Source organism: Bos javanicus, chromosome X (assembly GCF_032452875.1).
Source record: "Bos javanicus breed banteng chromosome X, ARS-OSU_banteng_1.0, whole genome shotgun sequence".
Taxonomy (NCBI): domain Eukaryota; kingdom Metazoa; phylum Chordata; class Mammalia; order Artiodactyla; family Bovidae; genus Bos; species Bos javanicus.
Genome location: NC_083897.1, coordinates 138,050,751 through 138,074,517, shown reverse-complemented (window position 1 = coordinate 138,074,517; position 23,767 = coordinate 138,050,751). Strand labels below are relative to the sequence as shown.

At 51.5% G+C, this 23,767-nt stretch overlaps 1 protein-coding gene across 7 annotated transcripts in view; it reads left to right on the top strand.

Annotated features, from left to right (window-relative positions):
* TBL1X (transducin beta like 1 X-linked) overlaps positions 1-23,767 on the top strand; it is a 244,282-nt gene that overhangs the window by 211,462 nt on the left and 9,053 nt on the right. For all 7 annotated transcript variants that reach the window (XM_061408188.1, XM_061408189.1, XM_061408187.1 and 4 more), the window contains 8 exons: positions 3,533-3,678; positions 8,754-9,018; positions 12,621-12,753; positions 13,402-13,543; positions 15,049-15,112; positions 15,246-15,343; positions 17,718-17,778; positions 23,124-23,245. In XM_061408188.1, coding sequence (XP_061264172.1) covers positions 3,533-3,678; positions 8,754-9,018; positions 12,621-12,753; positions 13,402-13,543; positions 15,049-15,112; positions 15,246-15,343; positions 17,718-17,778; positions 23,124-23,245 — 1,031 coding nt within the window. The remainder of the gene's footprint in view (positions 1-3,532; positions 3,679-8,753; positions 9,019-12,620; positions 12,754-13,401; positions 13,544-15,048; positions 15,113-15,245; positions 15,344-17,717; positions 17,779-23,123; positions 23,246-23,767) is intronic.

Here is a 23,767-nt window from a genome sequence, read left to right as displayed (position 1 = left end):
AAGTGAATAGGCTCAGTAGCCCTGGAGTCCGATTGGGAGGGGTGGGCGCTGATGGTGGTGGAGGCTGGGCCACCCCAAGGGTAGCATCCTTCCCAGAGATGGCAGATTTCCAAGGTGACTGCAGACTGATTTTTGCAAGCCTCCCCCCAATACATATGTTTAAACGTAACCCGGGTCCATAGAGTCAAAGCCACGGTTTTTCCCGTAGTCATGTATGGATATGAGAGTTGGACCATAAAGAAGGCTGAGCACTGAAGAACTGATGCTTTTGAACTGTGGTGTTGGAGAAGACTCTTGAGAGTCCCTTGGATGGCAAGGGGATCCATCCAGTCCATCCTGAAGAAAATCAACCCTGAGTATTCGCTGGAAGGACTGATGCTGAAACTCCAATATTTTGCCCACTTGATGTGAAGAACTGACTCATTGGAAAAGACCGTGTTGCTGGGAAAGATTGAGGGCAGGAGGAGAAGCAGGCAACAGTGGATGAGATGGTGGATGGCATCACTAACTCAGTGGACATAAGTTTAAGCAATCTCTGGGAGATGGTGAAGGACAGAGGAGCCTGGTGTGCAGCGGTCCGTGGGTTTGCAGTCAGACACAACTGAGCGACTGAACAACTATCCCCAGTTGATATTTGGAAGTTCAGTCTTTAGGTGTTGATCAGGTCCTGAGGATGGGCCTTCGTGAATGCAATTACTGCCCTTGTAAGAGGCCCCACAGAGCTTTCTTGCTCCTGAGGTTACGGGAAAAACGTAGTCATGTGTCTGGTCCATAAAGTGGTTCTCAGCAGACACCGAACGTGCCAGTGCCTTGATTTTGGAGTTTATCCTCCAGAACTGTGAGAAATAAATGTCTGTGGCTGACACCATGCAGGCTGTGGGATTTTCTTACAGCAGCTGGAACGGACAAAGACATACACCGGAAGTGTGACCTCTCTCTGACCGCTGCTCCGTCAGTTGCTGAGATGTTATTTGTCGGGGGCCCTGGCCATAGCCCACTCTGTGCCCTGGGGGAATGCTCTGCAGAAGGTTCCAGGTGGAATTTTGTGGTGGGCTGAGAGACGGGTGTCCAGCCACAAGCTTGGAGCTAGTGCGTGGCCTGTGTCAGACCCCAAGGGTGATCTCGGGACCTGATTCCTAAAAAGAAGAGAAGGGTACAAGGGAGAGACTGCACGCGGTCCTGTGCGTGCTTAGTCGTTTAGTCATGTCCGACTCTTTGCGACCCCAATGGCTCCTATGTCCGTGGAGATTCTCCAGGCAAGAATACTGGAGTGGGTTGCCATTCCCTTCTCCAGGGAATGTTCCCAACCCAAGGATTGAACCCAGGTCCTCCCACATGGATCGAACCCAGGTCCTCCCACATTGCGGGTAGATTCTTTAACCGTCTGAGTCAGCAGGGAGGGAAGGTGGTTGTGGGAAGGCTTACATGAATTAGGAACTGTTCTTCAATTAGAAGCAAGACCTGGTCAGCTGTGGGCACTGTCGGGGCTGGCGGGTGGTGTCTTGTTATTACCCCAGCGGGCGTGGTCCTGCTCTGGACCTTGTGACGATACTAGGAGGGAAGCAGATGACTCTCAGTCCAGCGTCCTGTCCGATCTGCTGGTGGAGACACAGATAAGGAGATGGAAAAAGTCAGTGGGTCAGACAGTCACCCGGGAAGAATTCTACAAGACAGAAGCCACGGTGGGCCAGAGTACGTAGGGAGTCCATGGGGTTGGGGTGTCTCTCAGCCGATGATACTCACTCTGTCCTTCTCTGTCTGCTGACCTGGGGTTTTTCTCATGCACCCTTGCCGGAAACTGGATGAGAGAGCTTGGAGGTTAAGACTCTGTGTGTGGTGGCGGAGATGCAGAGAATAAGGTCTTTGGTGAAGACAGGGCTGGATGTTTCTGTTGTGGCAGCAGTGGTTAGGGCAAAGGAGGGCCAGAGAGAGAACAAGTCAGAAGGAAAAACAGAAGGCCGATTTGCAAAGGGCCTTCCTCTGCTCATGCCCTTCCGGCAACAGGAGCTCAGGGACCCTGTGTTGGAGAGAGAGCCTCCAAGGTGCTGTCCTGCACAGTCTCGTGTCGGTGGTTCCGGCTTGTAAAGAAATAACACGGGAAGTTAATAGCAGGCTCTGCAGTATTACTCTGGAAATAAATATGAATCAAGTGCCTATTGCATATATTCTTAATAATCAGGCCATGAGGAGGAGGGGTGTAGGAAGAGAAAGGACTCTCCTTGAGTGGAGTAACATTGCCATCTTGCTGGCTGTTCCGTATATTGCAGAGGCTGGCTGTATTTGTTGACCCGGATGGAGGCTGGGGGACCTGGGGGCGGGCAGCCCATCATCCGGCTGATGAAGGGGGTGTCCTAGGAAAGTGAGGTGGGGAGGCAGTGTGCAGGTTCCCCCATGAGACTCCCCCTCCCCAACCCCTCTACCCACCCCAGCACATAGGATGAGCCAGTCTTGATGGCAGGATGTTCATAAGTGATGGAGGTGGGGTGCCCGGGACCCCCCAACAGGTGACAGAGCAGAAGGGAAACTTATGCCTCAGACCATTCCCTCCCCAACCCGAAGGCCCCCAAAAACCTCCTTCCTGGCCCGGCAGCCTCCTTCATTGACACGGCCTCGTTTGTTACAGCAGTCTCCTTTGACACATGCCTCATTTGTTCCGTGTAGTCAGCGGCCCAGTCTTTCTCCCTGCATATTTTCATCCAGGCAGCTCCGCACACGCCTTATCTGTGACCACCTTTCACCTGCCCAGTGTTGTCAGTGGGTTTGTGCAGAGGCATTTGACGAGGGTGCTGCAGGGGCTTTGCAGGGTGTGGGGGGACCCTTCAGCCCTTAGCCAAGGGTCGGGTAGGGACATGCCCAGTTCCGTAAAGCGACTCAAGGTTACCCCTCGATGGGTACAGGACCACCTCGTGTTTCTTCCCACTGTTGGTGGTGAGCTTCATTTGCCCCGAATGCTGGGAGGGGGCTCCTGCCAGCAGACATCAGCGTGAGCTTCTGGAAGGAGCCGTGCAGAACCCAGGCACACAGAGCCTGGGATCCGACTTCTGTAACGTCTACAATGGGGCAGACTGTGACCTCTGTTTTGCTTTTATAACGCTGGAAAGGGTTGGGGATGGGGGGAGGGGGAAACTTCCCTGGCAGTCCAGTGGTTAAGACTCCTCAGCTCCTAGCGCAGGGGTGCGGTGGGGCCACGGGTTCGATCCCCAGTCCGGGAACTAAGATCCCATTTGTGGCACTTGGTAGCCAAAAAAAATTTTTTTTTAATAAGTTGTTTCTTTGTTTAAATAATAATAATGGCACTGGAAAGGTGCTTTCTTTTTTTTTTTTTTAAGCCTCTGCTTTTTTACCAGCTGTTCCATGCAGTCACACCTTGGTCTACCGTCTGCCTCTGGGACACCGCCCACACCAGAGGCTGGGCGTCCTGTGAGCATGACCGCACCCCCCTGCCGCGTACTCGTTAGGTGCATCTGACCCCCCAGGGGTGCCTGCTCATGGAACCCCACCCTCCCTCCCCACCTCCCGTGTGCTCCTGCAGGTTTTTCCCACTCGGCGTTCACATTCGGTATCGAGAGCCATATCAGCCAGTCCAACATCAATGGGACCCTAGTGCCGCCCGCCGCCCTCATCTCCATCCTGCAGAAGGGCCTGCAGTATGTGGAGGCCGAAATCAGCATCAACGAGGTAATGTGGGCCCTCCTCCCAGGGGTTGGGGAGGCGGGGGGTTAGGATGTGGGCCTTGCAGCACTCCCCCACCCTGGGGAGCCTGGGCACTCTGAAAAGACCTTAGCAAGGGAGTTTGCCACGGCCTCTCCCAGTGCATTACGGTCCCCTCTCCCTTTGTGCTAAATCCTTTTCTCCAGCAGGGGATCCCAGTGCTGTGATACCCAAGGAGCCAGCTCCCAAGGCCCCATAGATGGTTGTGGACTGGTTGGTCACAGTGGTGTCACTGAGAGGCAATGCCTAGGCAGGTTGATAAGAAGTCCGGAGTCCCCAAGGAGGAGGAGAAGGAGAAAGGGGTCTGGGGTTCTCAAGGTGAAGGTAGGGGCCTGAAATTCTCAAGGAAGAGGAAAGGACAAACATCTGTTGTTGTTTTTTTTTCCCTTGACATTCCTTAAGTCTTAGTCACATAAAACAGTTTTTCTGTTTGTTTGTTTAAGCCTGAACTGATGAGTACATAAACAGCTCACTTTAAACTCTGTCCTAAGGATTATATAACAACAGTGTATCTCCTGCTTGAGGACAGTTTCTCCTTCCTGAAAACCTTCTGGCTAATCCTGTTATCTTACAATGTAAATTATGTGAGTTGGTCTGGTAAAGTTTTCACAAACTTGAGACATTCTTTTGATTTATTGTAATAATTAATGAGAAAGGATATAGCTCCCTTGCTTACACTGGTAACACTCCATCTAGTCAAGGCTATGGTTTTCCCAGTGGTCATGTATAGATGTGAGAGTTGGACTTATAAAGAAAGCTGAGTGCTGAAGAATGGATAGTTTTGAACTGTGGAGTTGGAGAAGACTCTTGAGAGTCCCTTGGACTACAAGGAGATCCAACCAGTCCATCCTAAAGGAGATCAGTCCTGGGTGTTCATTGGACGGACTGATGTTGAATCTAAAACTCCAATATTGTGGCCACCTGATGCAAAGAGCTGACTCATTGGAAAAGACTCTGATGCTGGGAAAGATTGAGGACAGGAGGAGAAGAGGACGACAGAGGATGAGATGGTTGCATGGTATCACCGACTCAATGGACACGAGTTTGAGTAAACTCCTGGAGTTGCTGATGGACAGGGAGACCTGCTGTGCTGCAGTCCAACCTGCTGTGCTGCAGTCCATGGGGTTGCAAAGAGTCTGACACAATGGAGCAACTGAACTGAAAGCTAGTGAGGGGCACACTCCTCGTCCGCCTTCTGATATCTGTGTCAGAAGCTTTCTCTGTCCCATTTTATACATTAATAAAACTTCTGCTACACAAAAGCTCTTGAGTGATCAAGCCTGGTCCATGGTCCCGAAGCTAAATCTTCTTTGGAGATCAAGAATCTGACACCGTTCACCGTAAAGTGGTCATCATGATGCATTGAAAAGGATGCTGATTTATACGGTCGTCTCTCGGAATCCACAGGGGGTGCTCAGGTCCCACAGTCAGCCCTTCTGTACCTGCGGATTCCGCCCGCCATGGAGGGCAAACAGTGGGAAACGTGCTGAAACACGTCCATCTGCGTGTAGTGGACCCTGGGAGGTCAGACCCGCCTCGTTCAAGGCTCAGCCATGTCTCACGATGGGCATGGGCCAGCCTCGGGCACGGAAATGACCCTTCCTCCTGGATGTCTCTCAGCAGTTCGGTGGAAGAGGGACCCTGTGAGTCACTTCACTAGAGTCTGTGTTTTATGTGAACCTGAGCGAGGGCACTCCCAGAAGATCGAAGCGGAGAGATGAGTACTGTTGAGTTCAAGAGGGTTATTTCAAGCGATGGCTTTGTTAGAGCTCTCACTGCACAGCTGCTTCCGGGAGGTTGGGACCAGACGTGTACATTTAAGTTGCTCCTGATTTGCTTAAATACCCTCCCTCTTTATAGATCAGGGCATGTGCATATCAGGGCCAATTTTATAGCAGTTTATAAATGGGTTATTGTAACCTTTTTTAAAAGTCAGCATTCCGAAAACTAAGATCATGACATCTGGTCCCATCACCTCATGGCAAATAGATGGGGAAACAATGGAAACAGTGAGAAACTTTATTTTGGGGGGCTCCAAAATCACTGCAGATGGTGACTGCAATCATGAAATTAAAAGGTGCTTGTTGCTCCTTGGAAGAAAAGCTATGACCAACCCAGAAAGCGTATTAAAAAGCAGAGACAAAGGTTTGTCAACAAAGGTTCATCTAGTCAAAGCTATGGATTTTCCAGTAGTCATGTATGGATGTGACAGTTCGACCATAAGGAAAGTTGAGCGCCAAAGAATTGATGCTTTTGAGCTGTGGTGTTGGAGAAGATTCTTGAGAGTCTCTTGGACTGCAAGGAGATCCAACCAGTCCATCCTAAAGGATATCAGTCCTGGGTGTTTATTGGAATGACTGATGCTGAAGTTGGATCTCCAGTACTTTCGCCACCTGATGTGAAGAGCTTACTCATTTATAAAGACACTGATGCTGGGAAAGACGGAAGGCAGGAGGAGAAGGGGACGACGGAGGATGAGATGGCTAGATGGCATCACTGACTCAATGGACATGAGTTTGAGTGAACTCCGGGAGTTGGTGATGGACAGGGAAGCCTGGCGTGCTGTATTCTAGGGGGTCGCAAAGAGCTAGACACAACTGAGCAACTGAACTTAACTGAAGCCTTTTAAAGATAAAGGGTGAGGGGTCAAGACAGCTCCTCTTCCCACCTGCTTTGCTTCCGTCTGGGGACTGTCCTCTGAGGATCCCGGGGCCTCCTGTGACGTCCGGGTCTTCCCGGAGTCTCAGTCTGACTCCCTCTGATTGTAACTGCACTTACCACCCTTTCTCTTTCGTCCTGCCTCCATTTACCCACACCCCACCTCCATCCAGCACACCGCTGTGCCCCAAGTCCCCGTTTTCTGTTCCAGCGCATCCAGCACAGCTGACCCCGTTCAGTGGCCATGCGCCCCCTCCCCTTCACTACGAGAAGTCCGCTCCCATGATCACCCCACCCTCGAGCCCATCTCCCTGCACCCTTCCACGCTTTCCTCCGCCTGCTCTTCCCCTTTCTCATCCTTGCAGGCCTGTCTTTTCTTCATAGCATTTACCTCCACTTTCCCTTAAGCTTTTACAATCACAGAAGTAGTGTATCTCACATTCTCTCACATGCGTTCCTCTGTCGTTTTCCAAAACCCCGCATCTCAGAGAACACCTGGCTGTCTGCGGATACTGTAGGCGTTCCTGCCCAACAGCAGGCAATCTCCTCTTTCCTTTTCGTTCATCGGGGTGCCCGGGATCTTCTGCTGGCAACGTGACCCCATCTAAGTCTTTTTTTTTTTTTCCCACAAAACACATGTGGGGATAGGAGTACAGGACCCCAGCTCTCAGATTATGTGACGCCGTGATTGGATTTCCCTGCGCACACACAGATACACACAAACGCACACACGCGTAACAGATACGTATACGGACACATACCCACACAGGCACACATACAGACACATATCCACATCCACACACACACACACACACATACATGGGCACACACACACACACATATGGGCTTCCCTTGTAAAGGCAAAGAATTTTCAGCTGGTAAAGAATCCGCCTGCAATGCAGGAGACCCAGGTTTGATTCCTGGGTCAGGAAGATCCCCTGGAGAAGGGATAGGTTACCCACTCCAGTATTCTTGGGCTTCCCTGGTGGCTCAGATAGTAAAGCATCCACCTGCAATGCAGGGGACCTGGGTTTGATCGTGGGCTCGGGCAGATCCCCTCGAGAGGGCAACAGCTACCCACTCCAGCATTCTGGCCTGGAGAAGGGGTTGCAAAACTCAGACATGACTGAGTGACTTTCACACACACACACCCAGTTTCCACGTCTTTCATTTCCATACCTTCTCTCCCTTGTCAATTCAAAGTCCAACATCGCCTAGAGGAGACTGCAAGGTCGTCTCGTTGATCACTTAGCTTTCCGGTTGTTACGAGTGAGATGGTGTGCGTTTAGAGTTTAGGCAAGGAAGCGTTTTATTACTCTGCGCAGTTGCTACCTTTTGCAAAATCGTCATCCGTCTGGGGCATGAATATGCAAAGAAGGAAGGTGATGTAGAAGCCGTCTGGCCAGCCGGTCAACACTGGCCACTCCATGGGCATAATCAGGGGATGAGGGTGGCTTCTTTTTGCCACGTTCTACATTGTTTTCTGTTGTTCCCTAATTTTCAAATATCGTGTAGTATGCGGTAGTCGGCTGGGGTGCTGTTTCATTCGAGCACTTTGTAGGTGATACGTACGTCCTTCAGTTCTTCCTGATTTATGAGGGAAAAACGGTCTAAAACCTGTCTGAACATCTAGCAGGCACAGCGAGAGGCCTGGAGTTTCTTGTGACTCTAATAATCAGAGCACCTTCTCAGGAAAGGACTCTCTTACTCCCTCCTGTGTTTTCTAAAAGGGTAGGAGATATTTTTTTTTTTTTCCTCATCCCCGATGGAAACTAGGAAACTGAGAGGAAGCTGAGGAAATAGGCGTGGTAACTCAGCGGTGCCGTTGTTAGCAATTTCGTAGCTGCATTTGTCTGCATCCTGAGTCCCCGGAAGTCACTTCACATGGCAGAACATGCGTTTGATAATGTCAGATGGAAAGATACGCTATGAGTCAGAGCCTGATTGTTGGGGGTGGGGGGGCGCAGGACTTTCCAGCTTGAGCCAGAGACTTCTCAGAGCGGAGGGGGCATCCTGTGCACTTCACGATGTTGGGTGGCATCTCTGGTCCCTGCCCACTACATGCCAGCTGCACCCCCCCGCAGTCATGACCACCAGACACGCCTCCAGATTTTCCCAGATGCCCCCCTGCCCTGAGGAGCACGATCGCCCCCTTCCATTGAGACCACTGCAGCCCTCCGGTCGTGATGGGAAATAGGAGGCTTGGGGTGACCCCCTCACGTCTGGGTTCATGTTGTTATTGACCGAGTGCTGGGTGTCTATGGGCCACCCCTTCCCAGTCCCAGCCCCTCACGCCTCCCCGGGGCCCCAGGCACCTGCTTTTCCAACCCAGGAGACGCCCAGCCGGAGCTGACCCACCCCCCTCCCCGGGGCTCTGTCCGCAGGACGGCACGGTGTTCGACGGCCGCCCCATCGAGTCCCTGTCCCTGATCGACGCGGTGATGCCGGACGTGGTGCAGACGCGGCAGCAGGCCTTCCGGGAGAAGCTGGCCCAGCAGCAGGCGGCCGCGGCCGCAGCAGCCGCAGCGGCGGCGGCGGCCGCAGCAGCAGCGGCCACGACGGCGGCACCCGCGGCCGCTTCCCAGCAGAACCCACCAAAGAACGGCGAGGCCACGGTCAACGGGGAGGAGAACGGAGCACACGCCATCAGTGAGTGTGGGATGCCTGGTCCCAGCGGGCTTCTCTAGTGTCCTCCGACTCTGGCTGGGTCCGCTGGACGGTGCCCTGCAGGCCTTGGCTAGCATTTGCTTACTCTGCACCCAGGAGGCCTTCTTGCTCCAATTTTCCCATCGAAGTCCTTAGACGTGGTTGGTTTGTTTAATTGGAGAATAATTAACGTGCAGTATCATGTTGGTTTCCACCATCCATGAACACCAGCGTCTGCATAGGTACACATAGGTCCCCTGCCGTCCATCAACACGAAGCAGCCATAGGTATACACGTGATAAATATGTCGCCTCCCTCTTGAAGCTCCGTCCCAGCCCATCTCCTCCCTAGGTTGTTTACAGAGCTCCCTGCATCACAACAGCATATTCCCATGCGTGTGTGTGCACAAAGTCGCTTCCGTCACTTCCGCCTCTTTTGCGACTCCTGTGGGCTTTTGCCTGCCAGGCTCCTCTGTCCACGGGCTTCTCCAGGCAACAGTAGTGGAGTGGGTCGCCGTTTCCTCCACCCAGGGGCTCTTCCCAAGCCAGGGATCGAGCCCCCGTCTCTTGCATGGGCAGGCGGGTTCTTTACCATGAGCGCCACGTGGGAAGCCCCAGCACATTCCCGCTGGCTGTTTAATTGTATACGTGGTACCGATGATGTGACTCTCTAATACCTGCACATCCTCTGCTGTAGGAGTTCTGCTGGTTTGACAGCTCACTGGGTGTAAAGGTAGTCGTGTTGCCGTGTGAACACCGCCCGGCTCAGAAGGGTCTCATCTCTGGAGGCGCCCTGCACTGTCCTGCCCTGCAGACAGATTCTGAGATGACACTCAGAGCCCATGGTCACTGAGAGGTTACCAGGCCCACACAGCGAATGCTGACTTATGTGGCTGGTTGCAGCAGTGTTCTTGTTAACTAATGCCCAAAAGTGTGTGCGAAAGGAGGCAGAGAGCTCTTTGCAACCTCATGAACTGTAGCCCGCCAGGCTCCTCTGTCCATTGAATGCCCCAGGCAAGAGCTCTGGAGCAAGCCACTTCCTTCTCCAGGGGATTTTCCCAACCCAGGGATCGGACCTGCCTCTCCTGCATTGGTAGGCAGATTCTTTACCATCCGAGCCGCCAGGGAAGGCCAGAGAACCTCCTGCTTACAAATTCAGAGACAGCTTCAAGGAAGTTCTACGTTCAGAGTGTGTGTGTGTGTACATGCATGTAAGTCTCTGCCAGTGAGTGTGTCTTCTTCCCTATTTTGAACGCCCCTTCCCTCTGAAGTGCTGTGCACACCCGAGGGGGAAGATTGTCATCTCCGGGCCGAGGCCTCTCCCCACTGGAGTCGGGACACGGCTCTACCACTGGGCAGAGAGAAGGGCCAGGCTGCCATGCAGGATGGCTTCAAGACTGTCTGTGCAGTGTCGAATCAAATGACCTCCCATCAGCAGGCCCCATAATCATTGTTCACAAGGTTCGCAAGGACAGGGTCCCAGGAAAGGAGAAGAAAAGATAACGTGGCTTGTGCCTGCACGTCATTCGTGGGTGTGCCCAGTCACATGGGGTCTCTCCGTCAAGGTGCTAAAAGTAAAACAGGAAGAAGGTGAACATCCTCGTTTGCTTCAGCTACAGCCCAGAAGGTGAACGTCCCCGTTTTCTTCACCTTCCACCCCAGAAAGGAAGCGTAATTGGTGAGGCTTGAGAAATCTATGTACCTACTGCTGTTACAGAAATCTTGCAAACTTTTTAAACTCCACCGTGTCTTTCAATCTAAAACGCCAAGGGAGCGCAGCCACGTGGAGACAGGTGCATACCTCAAGCTGCGCCAGAAGCTCCCAGCTCCTCCTTCGTTTGAGGGGGCCTCTGCAATGGGGTTACTTTCCACCTGAGGGCTGGCCACCGGCCTCCCCCCGCAACACACACATACACATGATGCAATGTCCACTGTTTTCCAACTTCTACTCTGTCCTACTTGCTCTTATTAAAAGGCGGCTTCAGCGAGACTTACAGCGTCTGAAGTTAGACTTCATTCTGACCTTCAAGAACCTTCTTTCTTGTGCCACATAGAAGGGGAAAAAGTGGATCCACTTTTCAGGACTTTGCTGGGGGCTCACATGGTAAAGAATCTGCCCGCAGGGCAGGAGACCCAGGTTCCATCCCTGGGTCAGGAAGATCCCCTGCAGGAGGAAATGGCAGCCCACTCCAGTATTCCTGCCTAGGGAAATCCCATGGACAGAGGAGCCTGGCGGGCTACAGTCCATGGGGTCGCAAGGAGTCAGCATGACTGAGTGACTTAACGCTAAAGCATGATCCAAGATGAGTCTCTTCTGTGCGGCATCTACCATGACCTGTCGCCACCACCCTTTCACAACCTGGAGTCCCCATTGGGTCATCTGGGCTGTGTCTGCATGGCTTCAAAAGCCGGGAACACACTTAGCTCCAGTAAGAAAATAGCATTGGAGTCCCAAGACCATGAGGTTGTTAGCAGGCCAAGGGGTTGTGAGTGGTGAGCCTTCTGGAAGAAGGATTGCGTGTCCCTGTGGGAGCTTCGTAGGTAAGGAGGTGACGCCTCAGGAAGATGTCTTATAAAATCACTTGTCCCGTCAACAGAAGGAACTTTTGCTGAGGAAACTTTATATGTATCCTAATTATTCTCACTGTCATTTGAATTGTAACTTGCATTCTAGCAGCAGTATTTGCAACTGACTTGTTCAGTTGCTAAGTTGTTCACCAGTAAAGATCTCATCTGCCAATGCAGGAGATACTAAGAGATGCGGGTTCGATCCCTGGGTCGGGAAGATCCCCTGGAGGAGGAAACAGCAACCCACTTCAGTATTTTTGCCTGGAGAATCCCTGTGCACAGAGAAGCCAGGTCACAAAGACGCGGACGTGACACAGCGACTTAAACAGCAACAACACAACTTAAGTTCTAGGCATATAAGAAAGAGTGAGATGGCCTTTGGTGTTCAGAAACTCCTAATTTCACTGTGTTGCTCTTGTTCATTCAGTGGTGTCTGACTCTTTGAGACCCCATGGGCTGTAGCACGCTGGTCTTCCCTGTCCATCACCATCTCCCGGAGTTGGCTCAGGCTCATGTCCATTGAGTCAGTGATGCCATCCAACCGTCGCATCCTCTGTGTCCCCCTCTCCTCATTGACTTCTTAGGAAAATGTAACAAAATATGCGTCTTTTTACCGTAGAAATAAAAGACAGAGATCAGATCAGATCAGTCACTCAGTCGTGTCCGACTCTTTGGGACCCCGTGAATCGCAGCACGCCAGGCCTCCCTGTCCATCACCAACTCCCGGAGTTCACTAAGACAGAGAAAAAAGCTTCAAATTCTGCTCAAGAGACAGCTGTCTGTTTGTGTCCAGTCTCATTCCCATTGTTATTACCTATGAGCCTGGCCCTAGTTACAAAGAATAAACACCAGTTTTTAATTCCCCTATCAAATTTGGAGACTGTGAAGACTTCACAGAAGCCATCACCTGGTTACAATTGTCACAAGTGACTTGGCAGTGCAGCGGAGGAAGTTATCTGTCAAGCTTACATGCTCTGAGGATGGATGGGTTTCTTCCATGTCAGTGAGACACATGTCCTGTCCTGTTCCCCGCGACAGATAATCACTCGAAACCAATGGAAATAGATGGTGACGTGGAGATCCCGCCCAGCAAAGCCACCGTCCTTCGGGGCCACGAGTCCGAGGTGTTCATTTGTGCCTGGAACCCTGTCAGTGACCTCTTGGCTTCGGGGTAAGGGGTCAGGCCGGGGGTGCCTGGGGTCCAGATATCCGAGTCCTCCAGGATCAGGTTGGGGGCTTCCTGGGGTCCACGTGTCCAAGTCATCCAGGGTCAGGTTGGGGGTTGCCCAGGGTCCAGGTATCCGAGTCCTCCAGGGTCAGGTTGGGGGGTGCCTGGGGTGTGGGTGTCCAAGTCCTCCAAGGTCAGTTTGGGGGATGCCCAGGGTCCAAGTGTCCCAGTCCTCCAGGGTCACATGGAGGGTGCCCACGTTCCAGGGGTCCGAGTCCTCCAGGATCAGATTGGGGGGTGCCCGGGGTCCAGGTGTCCGAGTCCTTCCTCCTGGGATAGACACTCCCTTTCTACGTCATGTGTGAAATCTGCTCAGAGCGTACAGAGCAGGGCTTTGAGCGGGGGGGATCCCTTGGGGCGTCTAAGCCTGTGCAAAAGTCCGTATTCAGCTGTTTTCTCAGCTGTGTGGAAAGCTATGCACAGACATTTAAAATGATTAGGGCACCTAAGAGTGGAGAGAGAAAACCACGGTGATTTTTTTTTTTTGGAGCAACATTAAAAAGATAGAGACCCAGCCAGGCGACAAGCAACAGTGGGTGTTACTTGCTCTGGGCCCGGAAGCTTGAGGGCCGGCTGTGTTCCCTTGCGCAGGTCCGGAGACTCGACTGCCAGGATATGGAACCTGAATGAAAACAGCAACGGGGGCTCCACGCAGCTGGTGCTGAGGCACTGTATCCGGGAGGGGGGCCACGACGTCCCCAGTAACAAAGACGTCACCTCGCTGGACTGGAACGTAAGCTGCCTCCCTCCCGGACGCCGTCGGGGACACCTGTGCAGTCCCCGCGACCTCGGTGACGGCTTGTGGTGTTGGGCGGAGCTGGGGCGGACCCCAGGAAGGGGACGGGATTGTGGGTCAGCCCACCCGGGGGTCCGGGCCGACCGCCAGCCGGATGGTGTTCAGTAAGCTGCACGTCGGCGGCAGGAAGAGTCTGGTGGCTTTATCAGGGAGGCTGTTATGTGGGGGTACCCTGAGGTGTGCCCAGGGAGATGCGAACTTCCCACCCGACCCTCAGCATCTGTGCCCGGACACACACACAGCTCTCCAGCATCTTTTCACTTTCTCTTTATCACGTTCTTTTTTTCTTTTTGGACTATACAGTTTATTTTTTATTTTTTTCTGTTTTTGATATTATTTTATTAATTTATTTTAATTGGGGACTAATTACTTTACAATATTGTAGTGGTTTTTGCCATACTTGACATGAATCCGCCACAGGTATACACATGTTCCCCATCCTGAACCCCCCTCCCACCTCCCTCCCCATCCCATCCCTCTGGGTCATCCCAGTGCACCAGCCCTGAGCACCCTGCCTCATGCATCGAACCTGGACTGGCGATCTGTTTCACATATGATAATATACATGTTTCAATGCTATTCTCTCAGATCATCCCACCCTCGCCTTCTCCCACAGAGTCCAGAGACTATTCTGTACATCTGTGTCTCTTTTGCTATCTCGCATACAGGGTTATCATTACCATCTTTCTAAATTCCATGTATATGCATTAGTGTACTGTATTGGTGTTTTTCTTTCTGACTTGCTTCACTCTGTATAATAGGCCCCAGTTTCATCCGCCTCATTAGAACTGATTCAAATGCATTCTTTTTAATGGCTGAGTAATATTCCAGTGTGTATATGTTCCACTGCTTTCTTATCCATTCATCTGCTGATGGACATCTAGGTTGCTTCCATGTCCTGGCTATTTATTATAAACAGTGCTGCGATGAACATTGGGGTACACATGTCTCTTTCAGTTCTGGTTTCCTCGGTGTGTATGCCCAGCGCTGGGATTGCTGGGTCGTATGGCAGTTCTAGTTCCAGTTTTTTAAGGAATCTCCACACTGTTCTCCGTAGTGGCTGTGCTAGTTTGCATTCCCACCAACGGTTTATCACGTTCCTGGATGTCCTGTCATTTCATCACAAACTCTTCTCTTGTCAGAGTATCTGCAGCTATTTCAAAGCTCGTCAAGGTCTCCCAAAGTCACTCAGTAACTTTTCGTACGGTGTCTTTTATTGGTGTCGTCATTGGTGACGGGGTGCGGTGTGTTTTCCTCGCCCCCTGGCCTTGTGATGATTTTGGGGGAAGGAAGCCTGGGACTTCCCCTGGTGGCCCAAGGGTCAGGAGTCTGCAGCTCTGTTGCAGGGGCCGTGAGTTTGACCGACCCCTGCTCGGGGAATGAAGGCCCTGCGTGCGGGCTCTAATAAATAGTTTGTGTTGGTGTGTGTTTCTGGCCCACAGAGTGACGGGACGCTGCTGGCTACGGGTTCCTATGATGGTTTTGCAAGAATATGGACAGAGGATGGTAAGTCCTCCTGGCCCCGCCTCCCTCGCGTCAGGGTTGGAAGAGGGGGTACTTTCAGTTGCCATCATCTGGGGTACAGACCGAGCGTGTCTCAGAAGTCACCCTGATTTCTCTCTTTGTTTTAACCTACCAGGTAACCTGGCCAGCACCTTAGGCCAACATAAAGGCCCCATCTTCGCCTTGAAGTGGAACAAGAAGGGCAATTACATTTTGAGTGCTGGAGTAGACAAAGTGAGTGAGTGCGTGAGATACCTTGCTTTTTTCAGCTATGTTTAATCTCTCGGGAAACATCACGGTTTCTTTGAATTCTGGAAATTCTACCTCCCCCTTAAGAAATCAAAGGGGCCTTGTTTGGAGGTTTTGTGAGCTTCTGTGGTTTTGATCTTCTGGAGTTCTAGAACCTCTGAGTGAGAGACTGTCTACCATGATGAATCAACTGTGGCAGGAATAATAACAGTGTTCTTGAAAATGATATCTTCTCAGGGATGAAATTTAAGTTAGGGATACTGGCTTTGGCCCTCGGTGCGTGCTTAACCCAGAGTGGCTAACCTGTATTTCTGATCCATAAAAGCTTTTGGATAAGTCATGTTTACTTTTGTCCAGTGTGTGTTTAAGGTAACACATAGTAAGTTGTGAGGTCCTTGGGATCGCAAATGAGTCAGGCACGACTGAGTGACTGAACTGAACTGATAGTAAGTTGTTACAACAACTGATGTGGTATGTGAAGTTGTGTCAGAATTGTGAAAGTGTTTATATATTCTCTGCCATGCCAGACTTGTGACTGGCTCAGTTAAGAAAAAAGAGTTCAGTTCAGTTGCTCAGTCGTGTCCGACTCTTTGCAACCCCATGGACTGCAGCACGCCAGGCCTCCCTGTCCATCACCAACTCCCGGAGTTTATTCAAACTCATGTCCATCGAGTCGGTGATGCCATCCAACCACCTCATCCTTGGTCGTCCCCTTCTCCTCCTGCCTTCAATCTTTCCCAGCATCAGGGTCTTTTCAAATGAGTCAGCTCTTCGCATCGGGGGGCCAAAGGATTGGAGTCTCAGCCTCAACATCAGTCCTTCCAATGAACACTCAGGACCAATCTCCATCAAAAAAAAAATCTCTGGGACTTCCCTGGCAGTCCAGTGGTTAGGACTTGGCGCTTTCCCTGCTCGGGGCCCAGGTTCAGTACCCGGTCAGGGAACTAAAATGCTATAAACCACACAGTGGAGCGGGGGATAAAAATGTTAATTGGTCTAGAGCTTCCCAGGTGGAGCTAGTGGTAAAGAACCCGCCTGCCAATGCACAAGACTTATAAATAAGAGACGCAGGTTCCATCCCTGGATGGGGAGAATCCCCTGGAGGAAGGCATGGCAACCCACTCCAGTGTTCTTGCCTGGAGAATCCCACAGACAGAGGAGCCTGATGGACTTACAGTCCCTGGGGTCACAGAGAGTCAGACACGACTGAAGCGACTTAGCGCTGGAGCTGGCCTGAAGTTTTTCAAACACACTCAGTGCTGTCAGTATCTCGCCAGGAACATTAGCGCTGTTGATACAAAGTAGAGCCAGTTTTTCCTAAAGGAAGATCTTTGTTAAAATGTCAATGACAGGGAGGCGTCAAGTTTCCAATTTAGCTGAAAATTCCAGTTGAGAATTAATTCCAAATGTTTTGCATTGAACTGCCTCCGGCTTCTTCCCCAAGTGTCTCCCCAACACTATAATGTGTTCAGAAGCATTCGTGACTTCCTTTGTCTTCTGCGGTGGAGATCTTTTTTTTTTTTTTTTTCTTCTTCTTAATATGTACAGCAATACATTAGGGCCAGACCCCAGTGGAACCCAGTTCCTCTAGCCTGTGTAGTGTCCCCACTTCACAGAGTGACGGTCAGGGGGATTTTCAGAAATAACCATTTCTGCAGTGTTTCAGTTGGAAAATTGGTCCAAAACGGAGTTTTAGATATGCTTTGTTTGTTTGTTTGTTTTTTAATAATTTTTCAAGTTTGGGACTTCCCTGCTGGGTCCAGTGGTTAAGACTCTACACTTTCTAGTGCAGAGGGACACATGTTCGATGCATGGCTGGGATCTCACGTCCTGTGCAACCAAAAATCTCTTCATTTAAAAAGAAAAGTTTTTTTTTTTAATGATAGATATTCAAGTTTGAGGATAAAGATGGGACTCCCACCAAAATTGGTAGCTTCCTGCATATCAGTTACGGCTGCTGTCGTCCGGAGGAGTATAATAACCAGACAGGCGTGGCTGAGTTCATAAGTGTGATGTCTGGGTGATTTAAGTGTGTAAGACACACCCTGGATTCCAAAGAGTGGGCGAAAAAGACACAGGCCACATGATGCGAATATATTGATTCACATTGAAGTGACATTTTCACTGTACTGGAGTGAAATAAACTGTATATTGTGAAAATAAGTTTTACTGTTTTGGTTTTTTTTTTTTTAATTTTTTAGTGTGCTTACTAGAAAATTTTAAGTTGAGCAGTGCTAGTTTAGAAAAAAAGAAGGGCTCGCTGTGTTCTCATGTGTGACAAATTTTTCTGGAGATACCTTTGCGGGAGGAACCAGTAACTAAATTTTTTTCTGTTTGTTTTTTTTTTTGCGGAGCACAGACAACAATAATCTGGGATGCTCACACAGGAGAAGCCAAACAACAGTTTCCATTTCATTCCGGTGAGTACTTTTTTAATACTTTTTTTTTTTTTTAACTTTTCTTGTTTTTAATTCAAAAATAAGAATTCGGAGTCCTGAGAACGGTCTCTTAAAGTAACGGTGAATGCTCGGAAGAAGGCATGCCTCATGAGCAGTGCTGAGCATGCAAGGTGGACGTTGGGTGATGCATTGAGTGGCTGGCCCTGAGGTGATGTGTTGGTCGCCATCCGAGGGTCTCTCCTGCTGGGCAGATCCAGGTTCCTGGTGATGCTCAGAACCACAGGGCTGGCCCCCAGGACTCCCCAAGCTAGCGCGACCCACCTCGCTGCCTGGGAAGGGCTCCAAGCAGGAGGGGAGGGGTGTGGTCCTGCAGAAGCAGCCTGGGAGGAGAGGTTCCCCGCAGGGCCCTCAACCTGACTGTGACAAAGGCACGCAATCCTTCGTTCCCTCCTGGTACGGCCAGCAGGCCCCGGGAGGGTCCCCGTGCATACCTCGCCCTGCTGGAGAGGCAGGCAGCCCATGTCTTCCATGGCTCTGCTCGGGGACTCCATGCTGCACACGTCTCTGGGGGTGCTGGCTGGGGGTGTTTCGTACTGTTTTACTGTTAACAGCAGTGATGAAGGTGGGAGTCGCTGAGCCTTTTGTAGAATTGTGTTTCCCCACCAGGAAGTGGGCAGGGCTCCAAGAGCAGGGAGCTTGGGCGCCCAACCTGTGAGCGTGTGTATGTGGGTCTGTTTGTGTGTTTCTGTGTATGTCTCTGTGTGTGGCGATGTGTATGTGTTGCAGGGGGCGGGGGGTCTGTGTATGTGTCTCTCTGTAGGGGAGTCTTTATGTGTGAAGGAGGCGTCTCTGTGTGGGTGTGTGTCTCTTTGTGGAAGCGGTCTGTGTGTGGGTGTGTGTCTGTGTGTGGGAAGGGATGTATCTTTGGGGGGGTCTGTGGGTGTGGGTGTCTCTCTGGAGGGGCGTGTCTGTGTGGGTGCGTGTGTGTGTGTGGGTGTGTGTCTCTGTTTGTGGGGTCTGTGTCTCTTGGGGGGGGGGTGGTCCGTGTGTCTCTGTGCGTGCCTCTGTGTGTAGGTTTGTGTGTGTGTTTCCAGTGGGCAGAATGTGCAGAGTATTCACCGCTGTCTAGCTCCAGAACATGCCTGTCACTCCAGAAGGATACCCCTTACTTGTTAAGAACGTGCTCTCTAGTGCCCCTCTCCCAGCCCCTGACAACCCGGTCTCCATGATTTGATCCATGCGCGTCACCTCCTCTGAGCCGGCCGTCTGTGCCACGGACAGAGCAGACCGTGGCAGGTGAGCCTGCTGGATTTCTGTCGCGTTTGGCGTGAGCCCCCTTTGGAATTGCAGCCTCATTACAGAGGATAAGACCATCTCGAGCTCTGTTGTAGGGAAGGGACTCAGTGACGGGGCAGAACCCTGCCAGAGTTCTGATTCTTCGTGCTGAGCACCACTGTGCTCACGTGATGGGGGGATGTCTGTAACACAGACAGCTCTGGCTTCTGATTTTTTCAAAGGGGAATATGCCCATAAGTTTCCTGTACCAGTTTTCATCCTGAGGACTCTTGTATTGAGTCTTTCAGCAGGATGTAAATTTTCCCCAGAGCATTCCCAAGGTCCCAGGCTTTCTATCCCACGGACCACGTGTCTCTTCTGCCGTCAGGGAGCTTCTCACCTGGGGTGTTGCTGCCCATGGGGTCGCCCCGTATCCCGTTGCTGGGTTGGCTCTGGGTGCTATTTGCTCTTTCTCTATACCGTGAAGTGGTGTGGTAGACACTGTCCAAGATGGAAGACAAGGGAGCGTGCTTTTCTTTAAGCTGTAGGGACAACCATCCCTCAGTGTGTGATGCGTTGATAATCAGCAGTTGACTTGCCTCTCCAGAGCTGTTCCCCATGAAGGCTTGGTGGGGGTGCCCTCGGTCAGCAAGAAACCTTAGGCCTCAGAGCTTAACAGTGTTCCACCGCTCAGCACTGAGAAAGAACAGGTTAAAAACAAGTGCAGGACCTTCCCTCGTGGCTCAGACAGAAAATAATCCGTTTCTGATACAGGAGACCCAGGTTCAATCCCTGGGTCGGGAAGATCCCCTGGAGGAGGGCATGGCAACCCACTCATTTTTATTGATAGACTGTTGATAATACTGCCCGAGCCATGAGGGTCAAATCGTGGCTCAGACAGGACCTAACTGGTGGCTCAGATGGTAAAGAATCTGCGTGCAATTTAAGAGACCCAGGTTTGATCTCTGGGTCGGGAAGATTCCCCTGGAGAAGGAAATGGCAACCCACTCCAGTGTTCTGCCTGGAGAATCCCATGGACGGGGAGCCTGGCGGGCTATTACAGTCCATGGGGTCACAAAGAGTCAGATACAACTGAGTGACTCATGAGGTGGGTAATACCCAAAGGCTTGGATAGATCTCAAAGGGCTTCTGCAGTTTGAAAAAAAAATAAAGTCAGACTCCAAAGAACACATCCTGGGTGAGATAGCATTTATATCTCAGTCCAGGGAGAGGATGGTGGGCCAACTAACATGGCCCAAGGGAGGTCCTGGTGATGTGGAACACGCTTGCGGCTCTTGACCACCATGCTGGTTACATGGATCGGCCCTTGAGATCAAAGCCTATGACACTGCATACACAGCTGGGTCTGGACCCACTCACCTTCCAAGTCCAGCCAGTGCTGCAGGGCCGCGACGTGCAACCAGTGGGTGACGGATTCAGGGTAGAGCCTTCCTGTAACATCTCTGCACCTTCCCGGGATTCTGTTTGTCGTTAACTGTTCAGTTGCTCACTTGCGTTCAACTCTTTGCCGCCTCATGGACTGCAGGACGCCAGGCTTCCCTGTCCTTCACCATCTCCTGGAGTTTGCTCAAACCCATGTCCATCAAGTCGGTGATGTCATCCAACCATCTGTCATCCCCTTCTACCCCTGCCTTCAATCTTTCCCAGCATCAGAGTCTTTTCCAATGAGTCAGTCCTTCCCATCAGGTGACCAGAAATATTGCAGCTTCAGCATCAGTCCTTCCAGTAAATATTCCGGGTTGATTTCCTTTAGGATGGACTGTTGGATCTCCTGGCTGTCCAGAGGACTCTCGCACCACAGTTCCAAAGCATCAATTCTATAACCTTTTCTCAAGTAAAAGTTAAAAGGAAAAAAGCAACGTGAAGCATGACTGTGCCTAGTGCGGTGCTGATGCTCAAACGTCATTGGCCAAGTGTGAGCAGGTCACCCAGACCCCCTAGAACCGCTGAGCCCTCGTGACTGGTCGGGGGAGGGCAGGGTCCCAGCCACACAGTGGACACAGACCGACGACCCCAGTCAGCTGAGTACACAGCGTCCTCTGTTTAGATGGCCGGGGTTCAGCACACATTCGCTTTTAAGGCCAGGTGCCGCTAACCATCCCCGGAACCGCGTGCCAGACTGTCACCCTTCCAGGCGTATTAATTGCTTGCCTGAAGGCAGAGGCCGGCCCAGGAAATCTGTGACTTGGCTCATGCATGCAGTGTTATAAACAAGAGCAGCTGCGGGCTCTGCTTCCACACTCCCAGGATCGTCCTGCTGACCAAGTGGATCCGGCTCCTTCATTCCACTGGGCGCCTGTGGCAAATTCAGCAGGAGCCGTGGACGTGTGCTGAACCCCCTTTTTGGGTTCTTGAGAAAGCCAGTGTTGCCTCTCCGTGAAACCCTCACCCTGCAGGCTCTGTGAGGGGTGGTGCTAAGATTTAGAAGCTGATGGGATCTGTCCTGCAGTTCTGGAAGGCAGGAGGGTGGACGGGGTGCACCTCTGCTTTGAAGGTTAAGAACAGGGGCTTCCCTGGTGGTCCAGTGGTTAACACTCTACCTTTGCAAGGCAGGGGACTCAGGTTCAATCCCCGACCCAGGAAGATTGCGTGTGCCGTGGAGAAAGTAAACACGTGCCCTACGACTCCTGACTTTGTGCTCCCCGATAAGAGAAGCTGCCACAGTGAGAAGCCCGCACACCTCAGCTAGACAGTCACCCGCATAGCAGCCAAGACCCAGCACAGCCAGAAATTGCTCAGTGGCTCAGTCGTGTCTGACTCTTTGTGACCCCATGGACTGCAGCACGCCAGGCCTCCCTGTCCATGACCGACTCCCACAGTTTGCTCAAACTCACGTGCATTGAGTCGGTGATGCCATCCAGCCATGTCATCCTCTGTCGTCCCCTTCTCCTCCTGCCTTCAATCTTTCCCAACATCAGGGTCTTTTCCAATGAGTCGGCTCTTTGCATCAGCTGGCCAAAATATACATGTTAAAAAATTAATAAATATATGTTGAAGCTAAGGTTAGAAGGGGGTTGTCGGATTTATCATGTCCTGGGTGAGCTGGATTCTTGTCCCACTTCAGGGCTGACTTACGTGTAAGAAACACGTGAGACAAGGTTAGGTATTGATCAGTTGGCAAAGTTCTGTGCGGAGGCTTGCAGGACTTAACCCTCCTTTTCTGTAGAAACAGGGACGTGTCCGGAGAGAATGAGGGTGCTGAGTCGTCTCCTGGGGACGATGGCAGAAGGGAAGCAAGCCGTCATGTCCCCCAAACCCTCACGGAGGTCTTCAAACCAGCAGCCTCTGAGAAAGGCCCAGGACGTAGACACGGTGTCCATCCTAAGGCCACATGTCTCCCCTCAGATGTTCTCATCAACTCAGCATCTTCAAGTTGTAGAATGCAGTAACGGGTCATGGGGCATTTCTTTCAACCCTGATACCTTGAACTTGGGGCTTCGCTGGTGACTCACATGGTAAAGAATCTGCCTGCAGTGCAGAAGACCTGGGTTCCATCCCTGGATTAGGGAAGATTCCCTGGAGAAGGGAATAGCAACCCACTCCAGGATTTGTGCCTGGAGAATCCCATGGACAGAGAAGCCTGGCAGGCTGTGGTCCACGGGGTCGCAAAGAGTCAGATATAACTGAGCGAGAGACACACACACACGTTGAACATAGGCTGTGAAGTCTTTTTCCTCCGCTCTCTCCCTTCCCCACCGAAAGAAAATCCATCACCCAGCCCGGTGACGTTCCTGGGAGCAGCAAGGTGCTTCTCCCCTACCATCTCACCTGCACCAGGGGAGCGAGTTGCTGTGTGCTCAGGGCACCGAAAGCATCACTTTGGGTGACACTTTGGTGGGGGTCGGCTGTCTTTCTGGAGCCGTCTGGTCATCCTTGCAAATGTAAACCGCAGACCTCAGGGTCTGTGATGCACCGAGGCTGTGTGGGCACTGCGAGTCTTGCTTTAATCACATTGTCAGGTTTCTCAGCTCTGCTGCTGCCGCCTCTGAGTCAGCTGAGCTCTGTGCACACCTGCTCAATGCCCGTGTTGTCCCCTCTCCCCCACCCCTCCGCCCTTTGCTTCTCCGCAGCCCCTGCTCTCGACGTGGACTGGCAGAACAACACTACCTTCGCCTCCTGCAGCACGGACATGTGTATTCACGTCTGCAGACTCGGCTGCGACCGCCCCGTCAAAACATTCCAGGGACACACGGTGAGTGGGAGTCCTGAGTGTGGGGCCTCGGGTTCACGAAAGGTGTGTGGGGAGCTGGAAAACCGGCTGGTCTCTGCCTAGGATTAAAAGCCTACTTACTGTGACTGCCAACTCATTCTCCTCTAGCCTCCTTGGGACTATTGAAGCTGCCTCCAGTGGTCAGTCATCCACCTGGGTTGGCAATGGTGTTTTTGTTTTGTTTTGTTTTTCTTTTTTAATTATCTGGCATGAGCCAGGTGTTGGATTTTGCAGGAAAGACACTAAAGTAGGTATTATAAAAATGTCTGAAGACATAAAGGGGAAAAAAAAGTATGAAAATTACTTTTTTAAAGTCAGCTTTGAAATAACAAACTGGTTTTACATTGGTTTCCAGATAAATTCATTTGGCTTCCTTCTTAGATGTGATTTTTTTTCCCCCCTTGGAGAAATATAGCTGAGGGTGGCTGGCTGTGTAGGGCGTATGACTGTGCACTTTGGATCAAGGAGGAAGGAGAAAGAGAAACATGCCTGAAACCTGGGGTG